The 15,168-nt window shown below is 44.1% G+C and overlaps 1 protein-coding gene across 1 annotated transcript in view; it reads left to right on the forward strand.

Annotated features, from left to right (window-relative positions):
* Positions 1 to 1,517: 1,517 nt before the first annotated feature.
* Positions 1,518 to 15,168, forward strand: part of zanl (zonadhesin, like) — a 135,513-nt gene continuing 121,862 nt past the window's right edge. Inside the window, exons 1-6 of the mRNA XM_061914662.1 lie at positions 1,518 to 1,673; positions 4,002 to 4,086; positions 10,343 to 10,495; positions 10,561 to 10,725; positions 10,797 to 10,894; positions 10,963 to 11,041. Coding sequence (XP_061770646.1) covers positions 1,518 to 1,673; positions 4,002 to 4,086; positions 10,343 to 10,495; positions 10,561 to 10,725; positions 10,797 to 10,894; positions 10,963 to 11,041 — 736 coding nt within the window. The remainder of the gene's footprint in view (positions 1,674 to 4,001; positions 4,087 to 10,342; positions 10,496 to 10,560; positions 10,726 to 10,796; positions 10,895 to 10,962; positions 11,042 to 15,168) is intronic.

A 15,168-nucleotide genomic window follows, 5' to 3' on the forward strand; every position in this document is an offset into this window, starting at 1 on the left:
CCGGATATTTTTGACGATGGCGGCAAATACAAGCAGCGGCACCGGTAGCGAATACACTTTCAAATATAAATATACTCCGCAGGCTAGACTGTCCCATTTAACAAAGGGTGACATATCCGTATTGAGCACATATGTCCGTGCGAGGGAGCGTGTGCTTGTTGCCATGGGAAAAGACAGACCATGAGGCAGCAAGTAGCTCTGCCTCAATGTAAGGGGGATATATCAAAAGTTGAATTGCCAACACCGGTAACATTTAAGAAGAAGAAGAAGAAGAAAACAACAGACTAACAACTGTTACGCTTCCAGCAAACTGTGATACTTTTTTGCCCTAAAAACTGAGGATTTGAATTCTAAATGAAGGCATTTTTCAAGACTGGACTTTAAATCAAAGCAAGACCAATGCCAGAGCTGCCAGATTTGATTCAAACGTGTGTGGTCCGAGGACAGAAAAAAACTTCACTTCAAAGGGATTGGTATATTACAAAAAACATATTTATTGCTTTCCCTGCCTTTTATTCTCAACGAATGACCGTGTTTGGACCCAAATGGGATATACTGAGGTGGCGACTTGTCCTGGATGTACCCTGCTTTCCGCCCAAATACAGCTGAGTTAGGCTCCAGCATCCCCCGCGAGCCAAAGAGGGACAAGCGGTAGAAAAATGGATGGGATGAGATGGATCTGAAAAACCTGCCAAGAAGCCTCGAAAACATGAAAGCTCATCTGCCCATACTTGCCAAACTTGAGACCTCTGAATTTGGGAGATGGGGGATTGAAGTATTGTTGTGTCCCGGAAGAGTTAGTGCTGCAAGGGGTTCTGGGTATTTGTTCTGTTGTGTTTATGTTGTGTTATGGTGCGGATGTTCTCCCGAAATGTGTTTGTCATTCTTGTTTGGTGTGGCTTCACAGTGTGGCGCATATTTGTGTTCAAGTTGTTTATACGGCCAACCTCAGTGTGACCTGTATGGCTGTTGACCAAGTATGTGTGCATTCACTCGTGTGTGTTTAAAAGCCGCATATATTATGTGAACGGGCACAGTGTTTGTATGGAGGTCCCCAACCTATTTGTAGCTGCGGACTGGTCAAAGCTTAATTATTTGTCCCGTGGCCCGGCGGGGGGGGGGGAATTCTTTTTTTTTTTTGTATTTTTCTCATGAAAAAGGGAGGTTTTTTTTGGGTTACTGCACTAATTGTAAGTGTATCTTGTGTTTGTTATGTTGATTTAATTAAAAAAAAAAAAAATTCTTTTTAAATAAATAAAATTAATAAAAAATTATTCCGTGGCCCGGTACCAATTGAGCCACGGCCCGGTGGCAGGGGACCATTGCTGTAGAGGACGCTAAAGGCAGTGCCTTTAAGGTAAGCCCCACATATTGTTGTCCGGGTAGAATTCTGGAGAATGGAGATTTTCGGGAGGGGCACTGAAACATTCTAAGACAGATTTCTTTAAAAACGTTTGGAATGTCACGTATTGATCTGAGTCTAAATGAACAAGGGAGACTAAATATCAGCATCCACAATGCTGAAGGAACATGGTGAGATATTAAAAGAGCTGATAAACGGCACTTGCTTTTTGGGGAAACAGGAGCTTGCATTTGGTGGCAACTATCCAAGTGAGAAGGAGAGACTTTTAAAACTCCAAGAAGAAGAAAAAAGGGAGGACTTCTACAACAAAGTCAGAGAGATCTTCGTCGATAAGGAAAGGCAAATGGACTTGATTTACAAGTAAATTAAGTCAATCATCGGGGAAGTTTTTGGGAATGCTAAACGCAGAACAACAACTGCTGCATCTATATCCACCCCTCCGTGCATCGGTTGAGGTGGGCGGAGTTGGGGGGGGGGGGTATAATGTAGCCCGGAAGAGTCAGGGATACATGTCGTGTTTATGTTGTGTTATAGTGAGGATTATCTCCCAAAACGTGTTGGTGTGGGTTCACAGTGTGGCGCATATTGGTAAGAGTGTTAAAGTTGTATATATCACAACCCTCAGTGTGACCTGTATGGCTGTTGAGCAAGTATGCCTTGCAGTAGCGTATGCGTTCAGATAGAGGTCGCATCCAAAATGTGACCTAAATAGTATTGTAAAAATTCTGGCGCGAAGGCATGTAGAAAGAGTCTTCGAGGCATTGTCATCATGGCACGTCCTTAAAGTTGATGTTGATGTTTACCCGGGAGAATTCTGATAGAGACACTGACATTTCCCGGGAGAATTCTGATAGAGACACTGACATTTGGAAATCTACCCGACTTCTCAGGGCGGTTGGCAAGTATGCGGCTGAGCCACATCAGAGTGGTCAAAGAGCGGCTCCGGAGCCGCGCGTTGCCGATCCCAGCCCTAAACCCAAGATCTTGTCAATTTCATTGAGGCCTGTTAAATAGTTCCAATGTTGACTTGGAGAGCAGTGCAAAAAGAGGCATCAAAAAAGTTAAGCCAAGACAAGACAAAGAAGCAAGCAGGAGAGATAAGGGAGAGGAAAGGGGAGCGTCCACCCTCGATGAGTGAGAAAGAGAAAGAGAATCTGACTAGTGGGTCGGTGCCTCCCCACCCTCAAACCTCATTGCACGTCACTGCCTCGGACCACACACGTTTGAATCAAATCTGGCAACTCTGGTGTTGGTTTCCCAGTATTAATAACTTCTTGATTTGATTGAAAGTCTAGTCTTGAAAAATTCCTTATTTTAGACATCAAATCCTCCATTTTTAGGGGGAAAAATTTAGGTTTTGTTTACAGGAAAGCGTAGCAGTTGGTGTCTGTTGTTTTCCTCTTCTACTTCTTAAGGGTTTACCGGTCTTGGCAGTTCATGAACTTTTGATATATCGCCCCCTACTTTGAGGCAGAGGTACTTGCTGCCTCATGCCTGCCTTTTCCCCATGGCAACAAGAACACGCCCCCCCGCACGCACAGGCTCAATACACTTAGTGTGTAGCCGCGGCAGCACTACCTCACTTCTCCTCTGCCTTGTTGTTTTGATCAGGAAACACAGAATTTCCGGGATTTTGACCATGAACATGGTCAAAATATACAGGCACAACACCAAAATCACATAGAAAGCATAGACCAAAAGAGAAATATTAAAACTTATTTTAGTTTATTTATTTGTTTTTTAACATCCCTGCGATATGGTGGCGACTTGTCCAGGGTGTACAGCGCCTTCCGCCCGATTGTAGCTGAGCTAGGCACCAGCGCCCCCACGACCCCAAAGGGAATAAGCGGTAGAAAATGGATGGATGGTTTTTGAACATCTCATGGTTAAACCTTTTAGGTCCTTGGCTGGTGTGGTTACATGTGGTCTGCGGTTGTGTAGCCGGTTGGATGAACCGCCAAATTCCCTAAAACGCCTTTGTAGATGGCTTATGGTAGAGAAATGAACATTCAATTCACAGGCAACAGCTCTGGTGGAAATTCCTGCAGTCAGCACACCCACTGATTGCTCCCTTAAAACTTGGGACATCTGTGGCATTGTGTTGTGTGATAAAACGGCACTTTTCAGCCTTTTAGTTATGGGCAGCATAAGGCACACCTGTGCAAAAATTAATCTGTTTAATTTTGATTTGCCTCACCTGTGAGGTGGGATGGATTTTCTTGCCAAAGAAGAAAGGCTCACTAACACAGATTTAGACAGATTTGTGAACAATATTTGAGAGGAATTGGTATTTTGTGCATATAGTACAAGTTTTACATATTTTATATCTTTCAACTCATGAAAAATGGGAGCAAAAACAAGTGTTGTGTTTATATTTTTGTTCAGTGTTTAAAAAAAATCATGACAATTTATAGTAGTCAATACTTTTTTTGAAAAAAGTTATTGACAATACTTGGAAACAGTACTTTTTTCAAATTAGTCTCCAGTTGAAATACATAATAATAAACGAATCAAACATTGCAATCGGTGCCAATTGCAGTTGTAGCAATTGCATATTTCCACAGTGAAAATATTTGATGTCATAGTCATGTTAAGGTTTTATGCTAATGAACGTATGTATGGTTCTTGATTTGACTAGATCGTGTTTGAAGCTCAGAGAGGCCTCAGCGCTTCCTGTGACTCAGCGCTGGATAACATCGTCATTACGGAAAACGCCTGTCCCGGTGAGTGACTCAGCTGTGAATTCGTCAGGGCATAGAGTTCAAGGTCAGGGTTAAAGTGCGGTTTTGGATAAGGGTTAGAGTTACAGTAAATAAAGTTTATGTTTAATGTTAGGGTTCGATTTAGGATTAAGATAAAGTTAGGCTCGAGGTGTCACGGGGCGTCCTAAATTATTATTATCATATTTTTTAAATCTATCCTGTCCAGCCGCTCAGGCATATCATATTGTTGATGTACATGCTCAAAATATTTGGATATATTGAGTGTTGGGCAGCATGGTGGGACAGGGGTTAGTGCATGTGCCTCACAATACGAAGGTCCTGAATAGTCCTGGGTTCAATCCCGGGCTCGGGATTTTTCTGTGTGTAGTTTGCATGTCCTCCCTGTGACTCAATGGTTCCCTCTTCCAAAGACATGCACCTGGGGATAGGTTGATTGGCAACACTAAATTGTCCCTTGTGTGTGAATGTCAGAATCAGAATCAGAAAAGTTTTTAATGCCATCGTTAGAGAACGGGTTCACAAACTAGGAATTTTACCTGGCGCAATCGTGCAACATAAAAGACATAACACAATAGAATAACATGAGCTGTAACTGAGCTATCAGATCCGGTTATTGTTCACATGTCTGATGGCCGAGGGGAAAAAAATGTTTAGATGGCAGTTTTGTGTGTGTGTGTGTGAATGTTGTCTGTCTATTTGTGTTGGCCCTGTGATGAGGTTGCGACTTGTCCAGGGTGTACCCCGCCTTCCGCCCGATTGTAGCTCAGATAGGCTCCAGCACCCCCCGTGACCCGAAGGGAATAAGCGGTAGAAAATGGATGGATGGATGGATGGATGGATATTGAGTGTTTGACGTAGCAGGAGGGGATAGAAAGAAGAAAAAAAAAGAAGACAGGCGAATAAAATTGTGGGGGAAAGGGAGGGACAACAGCAACAAAACAAAATAAATAATAATAGATAATAACAATTAAGAAAAATAAATAAATAGATTTACACACACACACACACACACACATATATATATATATATATATATATATATATATATATATGTATATATGTGTATATATATATATATATATATATATATATATACATAATGTGTGTATGTATATACATATATATATATATATATATATATATATATATATATATATATATATATATATATGACGGGTACCGATGGACCAAGCGGTGTGCAGCTTTAGCGGTCGCGGAGGCAAAAACTCGGACATGGGAAGAGTTTGGGGAAGCCATGGAAAACGACTTCCGGACGGCTTCGAAGCGATTCTGGACCACCATACGCCGCCTCAGGAAGGGGAAGCAGTGCACTATCAACACCGTGTATGGTGCGGATGGTGTTCTGCTGACTTTGACTGCGGATGTTGTGGATCGGTGGAGGGAATACTTCGAAGACCTCCTCAATCCCACCAACACGTCTTCCTTTGAGGAAGCGGTGCCTGGGGATTCTGTGGTGGACTCTCCTATTTCTGGGGCTGAGGTCGCTGAGGTAGTTAAAAAGCTCCTCGGCAGCAAGGCCCCGGGAGTGGATGAGATCCGCCCGGAGTTCCTTAAGGCTCTGGATGCTGTGGGGCTGTCTTGGTTGACAAGACTCTGCAGCATCGCGTGGACATCGGAGGCGGTACCTCTGGATTGGCAGACCGGGGTGGTGGTCCCTCTCTTTAAGAAGGGGGACCGGAGGGTGTGTTCCAACTATCGTGGGATCACACTCCTCAGCCTTCCCGGTAAGGTTTATTCAGGTGTACTGGAGAGGAGGCTTCGCCGGATAGTCGAACCTCGGATTCAGAAGGAACAGTGTGGTTTTTGTCCTGGTCGTGGAACTGTGGACCAGCTCTATACTCTCGGCAGGGTTCTTGAGGGTGCATGGGAGTTTGCCCAACCAGCCTACATGTGCTTTGTGGACTTGGAGAAGGCATTCGACCGTGTCCCTCGGGAAGTCCTGTGGGGAGTGCTCAGAGAATATGGGGTACCGTACTGTCTTATTGTGGCAGTCCGCTCCCTGTATGATCAGTGTCAGAGCTTGGTCCGCATTGCTGGCAGTAAGTCGGACACGTTTCCAGTGAGGGTTGGACTCCGCCAAGGCTGTCCTTTGTCACCGATTCTGTTCATAACTTTTATGGACAGAATTTCTAGGCGCAGCCAAGGCGTTGAGGGGATCCGGTTTGGTGGCCACGGGATTAGGTCTCTGCTTTTTGCAGATGATGTAGTCCTGATGGCTTCATCTGGCCGGGATCTTCAGCTCTCACTGGATCGGTTCGCAGCCGAGTGTGAAGCGACCGGAATGAGAATCAGCACCTCCAAGTCCGAGTCCATGGTTCTCGCCCGGAAAAGGGTGGAGTGCCATCTCCGGGTTGGGGAGGAGACCCTGCCCCAAGTGGAGGAGTTCAAGTACCTAGGAGTCTTGTTCACGAGTGGGGGAAGAGTGGATCGTGAGATCGACAGGCGGATCGGTGCGGCGTCTTCAGTAATGCGGACGTTGTATTGATCCGTTGTGGTGAAGAAGGAGCTGAGGCGGAAGGCAAAGCTCTCAATTTACCGGTCGATCTACGTTCCCATCCTCACCTATGGTCATGAGCTCTGGGTCATGACCGAAAGGATAAGATCACGGGTACAAGCGGCCGAAATGAGTTTCCTCCGCCGGGTGGCGGGGCTCTCCCTTAGAGATAGGGTGGGAAGCTCTGCCATCCGGGAGGAGCGCAACGTAAAGCCGCTGCTCCTCCACATCGAGAGGAACCGGATGAGGTGGTTCGGGCATCTGGTCAGGAGGCCACCCGAACGCCTCCTTAGGGAGGTGTTTAGGGCATGTCTAGCTGGTAGGAGGCCACGGGGAAGACCTAGGACACGTTGGGAAGACTATGTCTCCCGGCTGGCCTGGGCACGCCTCGGGATCCCCCGGGAAGAGCTAGACGAAGTGGCTGGAGAGAGGGAAGTCTGGGCATCCCTGCTTAGGCTGCTGCCCCCGCGACCCGACCTCGGATAAGCGGAAGATGATGGCTGGATGGATGGATATATATGTGTATAAATACAAACCCCGTTTCCATATGATTTGGGAAATTGTGTTTGATGTAAATATAAACGGAATACAATGATTTGCAAATTATTTTCAACCCATATTCAGTTGAATATGCTACCAAGACAACATGTTTGATGTTCGAACTGATAAACATTTTTTGGTTTGTAAATAATCATTAACTTTAGAATTTGATGCCAGCAACACGTGAAAAAGAAGTTGGGCAAGGTGGCAATAAACAGTGATAAAGTTGAGGAATGCTAATCAAACACTTATTTGGAACATCCCACAGGTGTGCCGGCTAATTGGCAACAGGTGGGTGCCATGATTGGGTATAAAAGCAGCTTCCATAAAATGCTAAGTAAATCACAAACAAGGATGGGGCGAGGGTCACCAATTTGTAAGCAAATTGTCGAACAGCTTTAGGACAACATTTCTAAACGAGCTATTGCAAGGAATTTAGGGATTTACCATCAACAGTCCGTAAAATCATCAAAAGATTATATTATGGAACTTTGATGCTTCAGGTGGTACTGCATCAAAAACCGACATCAGTGTGTAAAGGATATCACCACATGGGCTCAGGAACACTTCATAAAACCACTGTCAGTAACTACAGTTGGTCGCTACATCGGTAAGTGCAAGTTAAAACTCTACTATGCAAAGCAGAACCCATTTATCATCAACACCCAGAAACACCGCCGGCTTCACTGGGACTGAGGTCATTTATGATGGACTGATGCAAAGTGGAAAAGTGTTCTGTGGTCTGACGAGTCCACATTTGAAATTATATTTGGAAACTATGGATGTGGTGTCCTAAGGAACAAAGAGAAAACTAACCATCCGAATTGTTATAGGCGCAAAGGTGGAAAGCCAGCATTTGTGATGGTATGGGGGTGTATTAGTGCCCAAGGCATGGGTAACTTACACATCTGTGAAGGCACCATTAATGCTGAATGGTCCACACAGGTTTTGGAGCAACATATGTTTTCATCCAAGCAACGTTATCATGGACGCCCCTGTTTATTTCAGCAAGACAATGCCAAGCCACGTGTTACAACAGCGTGGCTTCGTAGTAAAAGAGTGCAGGTACTTTCCTGGCCCGCCTGCAGTCCAGACTTGTCTCCCATCGAAAATGTGTGGCGCGTTATGAAGCGTAAAATACGACTGCGGAGACCCCGGACTGTTGAACGACGGAAGCTCTACATAAAAACAAGAATGGGAAAGAATTCCACTTTCAAAGCTTCAACAATTAGTTTCCTCAATTCCCAAACGTTTATTGAGTGTTGTTAAAAGAAAAGGTGATGTAACACAATGGTAAACATGCCCTTCACCAATTACTTTGGCACGTGTTGCGGCCATGAAATTCAAAGTTAATTATTATTTGCAAACAGACATAAAGTTTATGAGTTTGAATATGAAATATCTTGTCTTTGTAGTGCATTCAATTCAATATGGGTTGAAAAGGATTTGCAAATCATTGTATTCCGTTTATATTTACATCTAACACAATTTCCCAACTAATATAGAAACGGGGTTTGTACATATATATACATATACATATATGTATATATGTACAGTATATGTACCCTGCCTGCATGGCCTCTTGCACTTGACATGCAGAGACAGCATGTGCTGTGCGGGCACGTGCAGCGCAGCAGGGCGTACTCCAGCACACGCAAGCAAGTGTCAGCAATCAACTGTTATCAGCGGCGCGTCTCACAGACATGCTTAAAACGTCACACCTTTCATTCGGCTGGTGTGCAGTAAAGGTAGGTGATAGTGTGTACTATGTATACTATGTCCTATATACAGTCGTGGTCAAAAATTTGCACACACTTGTAAAGAAAGTAATGTCGTGGCTGTCTCGACTTTCCAATAATTTCTGCAACTCTTATTTTTTTTGTGATAGAGTGATTGGAGCACATACTTGTTGGTCACAAGGACATTCATGAAGTTTGGTTCTTTTATGAATTTATTATGGGTCTACTTAAAATGTGACCACATATGCTGGGTCAAAAGTATACATACAGCAATGTTAATATTTGGTCACATGTCCCTTGGCAAGTTTCACTGCAATAAGGTGCTTTTGGTAGCTATCCACAAGCTTCTGGCAAGCGTCTGGTTAAATTTTTCACCACTCCTCTTGACAAAATTGGTGCAGTTCTGCTAAATTTGTTGGTTTTCTGACATGGGCATTGTCCACATATTATCACTTTTGATGTGTTTGGAGTCATTGTCCTGTTGGAACACCCAACTGCACCCAAGACCCAACCTCCGGGCTGATGATTTTAGGTCGTCCCATTTACTCTCTGTAAAGCACCAGTTCCATTGGCAGGCCCAGAGCATAATACTACCACCGCCATGCTTGATGGTGGGCATGGTGTTCCTGGAATTAAAGGCCTCACCTTTTTTCCTCCAAACATATTGCTGGGTTTTGTTGCCAAACAGCTCAATTTTTGTTTCATCTGACCCCAGAACTTTCCTCCAGAAGGTCTTATCTTTTCAAACTGAGGAACACCACCCTACCGTCAAGCATGGTGGTGGTAGTATTATGCTCTGGGTCTGTTTTGCTGCCAATGGAGCTGGTGCTTTACAGAGAGTAAATGGGACTATAAAATAGGAGGATTACCTCCAAAATGTACCACCACCATGTTTGACGGTAGGTTTGGTGTTCCTCGGATTAAAGGCTTGCACCTTTTCTCCTCCAAACATATTGCTTGGTGGATTGTGGCCAAACGGCTCAATTTTTGTTTCATCTGACATCACATGGACAAAGATAAGACCTTTTGGAGGAAAGTTCTGTGGTCAGATGAAACAAAAATTGAGCTGTTTGGCCTCAATACCCAGCAATATGTTTGGAGGAGAAAAGGTGAGGCCTTTAATCTCATTAACACTATGCCTACCGTCAGGCATGGTGGTGGTAGAATTATGCTCATGGCCTGTTTTGCTGCCAATGTAGCTGGTGCTTTACAGAGAGTAAATGGGACAATGAAATTGGAGAATTACCTCCAAATTCTACCACCACCATGCTTGACGTTAGGCGTGGTGTTTCCGGATTAAAGGCCTCACCTTTTCTCCTCCAAACATATTGCCTGGTGGATTGTGGCCAAACAAGTTGGGATGAATGATGAAAGTTAGGGTTAACATGAAAATCAGAGACAACAAAATGACATATTGTTTAAAAGGAGAAATTGTTGGGTAATGGCAATCTTGGATCCACAGCTTGTATTGCCAGCTGTGACTTCGACAGCTTGGACAACCTTTGTGGGTGGTCCACTCACACAGACAACCCTGACGTATTCGGTTTTGAACAGTGGCTCGGCCCGACAGATACCCAGGGCACCGGACCTGATGATGACTTCTCCAAACCTGGACGTAAGTTACTAATCATACTATAGATTGATGACTGGTGATTAATTCCTTTAATATTTTACTATTAGTGGGAGCATACATGCTGATGAATTCTGCGGATGGTAACCCTGGCGATCAGGGTCAAATTAGAAGTCCTGTCATCACTCCATCTTCCGGATGCCTGGACCTCACGTTTTATTACTACCTGTATGGAACCAGCGCTAATATGGAGCTTAGTGTACACACTATTAATGGTTAGCGGGATACATTTTTATTGTTGTTTAAGAAAAAACGCATTTTACACATTTTTTGGTTTTCATATCAGGTGGAACCCTCGGCCCTGTTATCTTTACCGTCAGGGGCAACAAGGGTCAAGCCTGGAAGCCCGCACAAGTGCGCTACCTAGGAACCAGCGCCATCCAGGTAAGCTATGCCCGCTTTGTAGGTGTTTGTATGAAGCGTTAACATATTACTTGTTTCGTTTTTGGCAGTTTGTTATTGTAGGAACCTTCGGAGAGACCTCCCTGACTGATATCGCTGTAGATGCTGTGTGTGTCATGGCTTGTCAAGGTAAGAAAGTAGCACCTTTGGGGAAAGCATTGTTAGCACTCGGTGTCTCAAGCGACTTGACCTCATATAGGCTGACCATATTCTGAAATCCCAAAAGAGGACACATATATGCGTGCCAAGGCGGGCAGCACGCCAACAGTGTCAAAATAGTTAAGGTTATGAACAAACCCTGTTTCCATATGAGTTGGGAAATTGTGTTAGATGTAAATATAAACAGAATACAATGATTTGCAAATCATTTCAACCCATATTCAGTTCAATATGCTACAGAGACAACATATTTGATGTTCAAATTGATAAACATTTTTTTTTGTGCAAATATTCACTAACTTTAGAATTTGATGCCAGCAACACGTGACAAAGAAGTTGGGAAAGGTGGCAATAAATACTGATAAACTTGAGGAATGCTCATCAAACACTTATTTGGAACATCCCACAGGTGTGCAGGCTAATTGGGAACAGGTGGGTGCCATGATTGGGTATAAAAACAGCTTCCCAAAAAATGCTCAGTCTTTCACAAGAAAGAATGGGGCGAGGTACACCCCTTTGTCCACAACTGCGTGAGCAAATAGTCAAACAGTTAAAGAACAACGTTTCTCAAAGGGCAATTGCAAGAAATTTAGGGATTTCAACATTTACTGTCCATAATATCATCAAAAGGTTCAGAGAATCTGGAGAAATCACCCCACGTAAGCGGCATGGCCGGAAACCAACATTAAATGACCGTGACCTTCGATCCCTCAGACGGCACTTTATCAAAAACCGATATCAATCTCTAAAGGATATCACCACATGGGCTCAGGAACACTTCAGAAAACCACTGTCACTAAAGACAGTTCGTCGCTACATCTGGAAGTGCAAGTTAAAGCTCTACTATGAAAAGCGAAAGCCATTTATCAACAACATCCAGAAACGCAGCCGGCTTCTCTGGGCCCCGAGATCATCTAAGATGGACTGATGCAAAGTGGAAAAGTGTTCTGTGGTCTGATGAGTCCACATTTCAAATTGTTTTTGGAAATATTCGACATTGTGTCATCCAGACCATAGGGGAAGCGAACCATCCAGACTGTTATCGACCCAAAGTTAAAAAGGCAGCATCTGTGATGGTATGGGGGTGCGATAGTTCCCAACGCATGGGTAACTTACACATCTGTGAAAGCACTATCAATGCTGAAAGGTACATACAGGTTTTGGAACAACATATGCTGCCATCTAAGCGCCGTCTTTTTCATGGCATGGACGCCCCTGCTTATTTCAGCAAGACAATGCCAAACCACATTCAGCACTTGTTACAACATGGTGGTTTTGTCTCCCATCGAAAATGTTTGGTGCATTATAAAGCTAAAAATACGACAGCGGAGACCCCGGACTGTTGAATGAGTGAAGCTCTACATAAAACAAGAATGGGAAAGAATTCCACTTTCAAAGCTTCAACAATTAGTTTCCTCAGTTCCCAAAGGTTTATTCAGTGTTGTTAAAAGAAAAGGTGATGTAACCCAGTGGTGAACATGCCCTTTCCCAACTACTTTGTCACGTGTTGCAGCCATGAAATTCTAAGTTAATTATCCATCCATCCATTTCCTACCGCTTATTCCCTTTTGGGGTCGCGGGGGGCGCTGGCGCCTACCTCAGCTACAATCGGGCGGAAGGCGGGTTACACCCTGGACAAGTCACCACCTCATCGCAGGGCTCTAAGTTAATTATTTGCAAAAAAAAAATTGAGTTTATGAGTTTGAACATCAAATATCTTGTCTTTTGTCTTTGTAGTGCATTTAATTGAATATGGGTTGAAAAGGATTTGCAAATCATTGTATTCCGTTTTTTTTTACATCCAACATAATTTCCCAACTCATATTGAAACGGCGTTTGTTATTCCCTGGATATTACTTGTTGTTCTTCTGTCTCACTCGATTCGCTTCTCTCTCGCCTGTCTCTGCATTCAGAGTTGCCATGGTTACCGCCTGGAATGCACAGATTTGATCGGCTGAGCATGAGCAATGAACCGGTATCGTGAAGTTTAGAAAAACTGCACCGGTCAAAATAGAAGTGCTTTGTCAAAACTTCAAATACGTGATAATGAATTGACTCTAGGTCCAAGTCGGTATGGGACGGCGTCTGGGTCCGGACTCGGACAACGGTCCCCCAGTTAGTGATGCCTGCTATAAACCTTTCATTTTAAGGTCCAATATGGATGCCACTGCCAAAACTGTCTACTCCAATGGTTAGGGGTTCAGTTTACAGTAGTGAACTGTTAACTTGGCATCTCAAGCTACCTATCTTCACATGACAAACTATACATACTGTATTTCATTTGAGGTCTGCTCATCAAGGTGCTACCGTCGGAGTCTACTCCATCACCCTCCAGAATAGAATAGATCTTTCAACCAATCAATCAATGTTTATTTATATAGCCCTAAATCACAAATGTCTCACCGGACTGTACAAACCATTACGACTACGACATCCTCGGAAGAACCCACATAAGGGCAAGGAAAACTCACAACCAGTGGGCAGGGAGAATTCACACCCAGTGGGACACCAGTGACAATGATGCCCCCCCCCCCCCCCCCCCCCCCCCCTCTAGGGGACCGAAAGCAATGGATGTCGAGCGGGTCTAACATGATACTGTGAAAGTTCAATCCATAGTGGCTCCAACACAGCCGCGAGAGTTCAGTTCAAAGCGGATCCAAGACAGCAGCGAGAGTCCTGTGCACAGGACACCATCCCAAGCGGAGCCGGATCAGCAGCGTAGAGATGTCCCCAACCGATACACAGACGAGCGGTCCGTCCTGGGTCCCGACGAGCGGTCCATCCTGGGTCTCGACTCTGGACAGCCAGTACTTCATCCATGGTCATCGGACCGGACCCCCTCCACAAGGGAGGGTGGGGACAGAGGAGAAAAAGAAAAGAAGCGGCAGATCAACTGGTCTAAAAAGGAGGTCTATTTAAAGGCTAGAGTATACAAATGAGTTTTAAGGTGAGACTTAAATGCTTCTATTGAGGTGGCATCTCAAACTGTTACCGGGAGGGCATTCCAGAGTACTGGAGCCCGAACGGAAAACGCTCTATAGCCCGCAGACTTTTTTTGGGCTTTAGGAATCACTAATAAGCCGGAGTCTTTTGAACGCAGATTTCTTGCCGGGACATATGATACAATACAATCGGCAAGATAGGATTGAGCTAGACCGTGTAGTATTTTATACGTAAGTAGTAAAACCTTAAAGTCACATCTTAAATGCACAGGAAGACGGTGCAGGTGAGCCAGTATAGGCGTAATGTGATCAAACTTTCTTGTTCTTGTCAAAAGTCTAGCAGCCACATTTTGTACCAACTGTAATCTTGTAATGCTAGACATATCTTTATTGTTATTGCCACATGTACAACAAAATTCAAGATGCTCTCAATCTCACAATTTGCCGTGAAAAAGGTGTCAGCGTTACCAATAAGCAATTTGTATCCCAAGCAACCTTTCCTTATAAATCTTTTATATAAGGTTGGCTAATAACTACCAGTGCCTCCTCAAAGGGTTAAGATTGAAGTTTTAGTGTTATTGCCTGACATCTCAATTTACCAATCCTCACTGACAAACTATTGAATCTCTCTTTTGAGGTCTACTAACGACACCACTACCACCGGCGTCTACTCCAACACCAACTCCCGGAGTGACTACAGCAACACCTACAACTCCAGGACCGACAACACCAAAACCAAGTACGAGATTATACAAAAATATATTTTTACAACTACTAACTAGTAATTGGGTAAACCCTCAAATACTTTGATTACTACAATGATGTAGTATGAAGTTCAATGAAGACGTCATTAAACTTGTTTAAACGACTTAATAGAAATTGTGTATCAGACAATCCCTTTATTGAACACAATAAGATGTTACTCTGACTTGCGAGCACACACACACACACACACACATGCTGGTTATTTGGAATGGGGACCAGCTTTTTGATCATCACTTGTGGGGACCACCCCTTCTACAGGTTTTGGAGGCATACAAAATTTTAGGTGAAATGGCCACTGCCCAATTAGCTCATACCATTTTTGGCAACCTTCAGACCTCCGATTTCGGGAGGTGGGGGGCGTGGTCGGGGGTGAAGCGCGGGGCGCTGTTG

Source organism: Nerophis ophidion, linkage group LG10 (genome assembly GCF_033978795.1).
Source record: "Nerophis ophidion isolate RoL-2023_Sa linkage group LG10, RoL_Noph_v1.0, whole genome shotgun sequence".
Classification (NCBI taxonomy): Eukaryota; Metazoa; Chordata; class Actinopteri; order Syngnathiformes; family Syngnathidae; genus Nerophis; species Nerophis ophidion.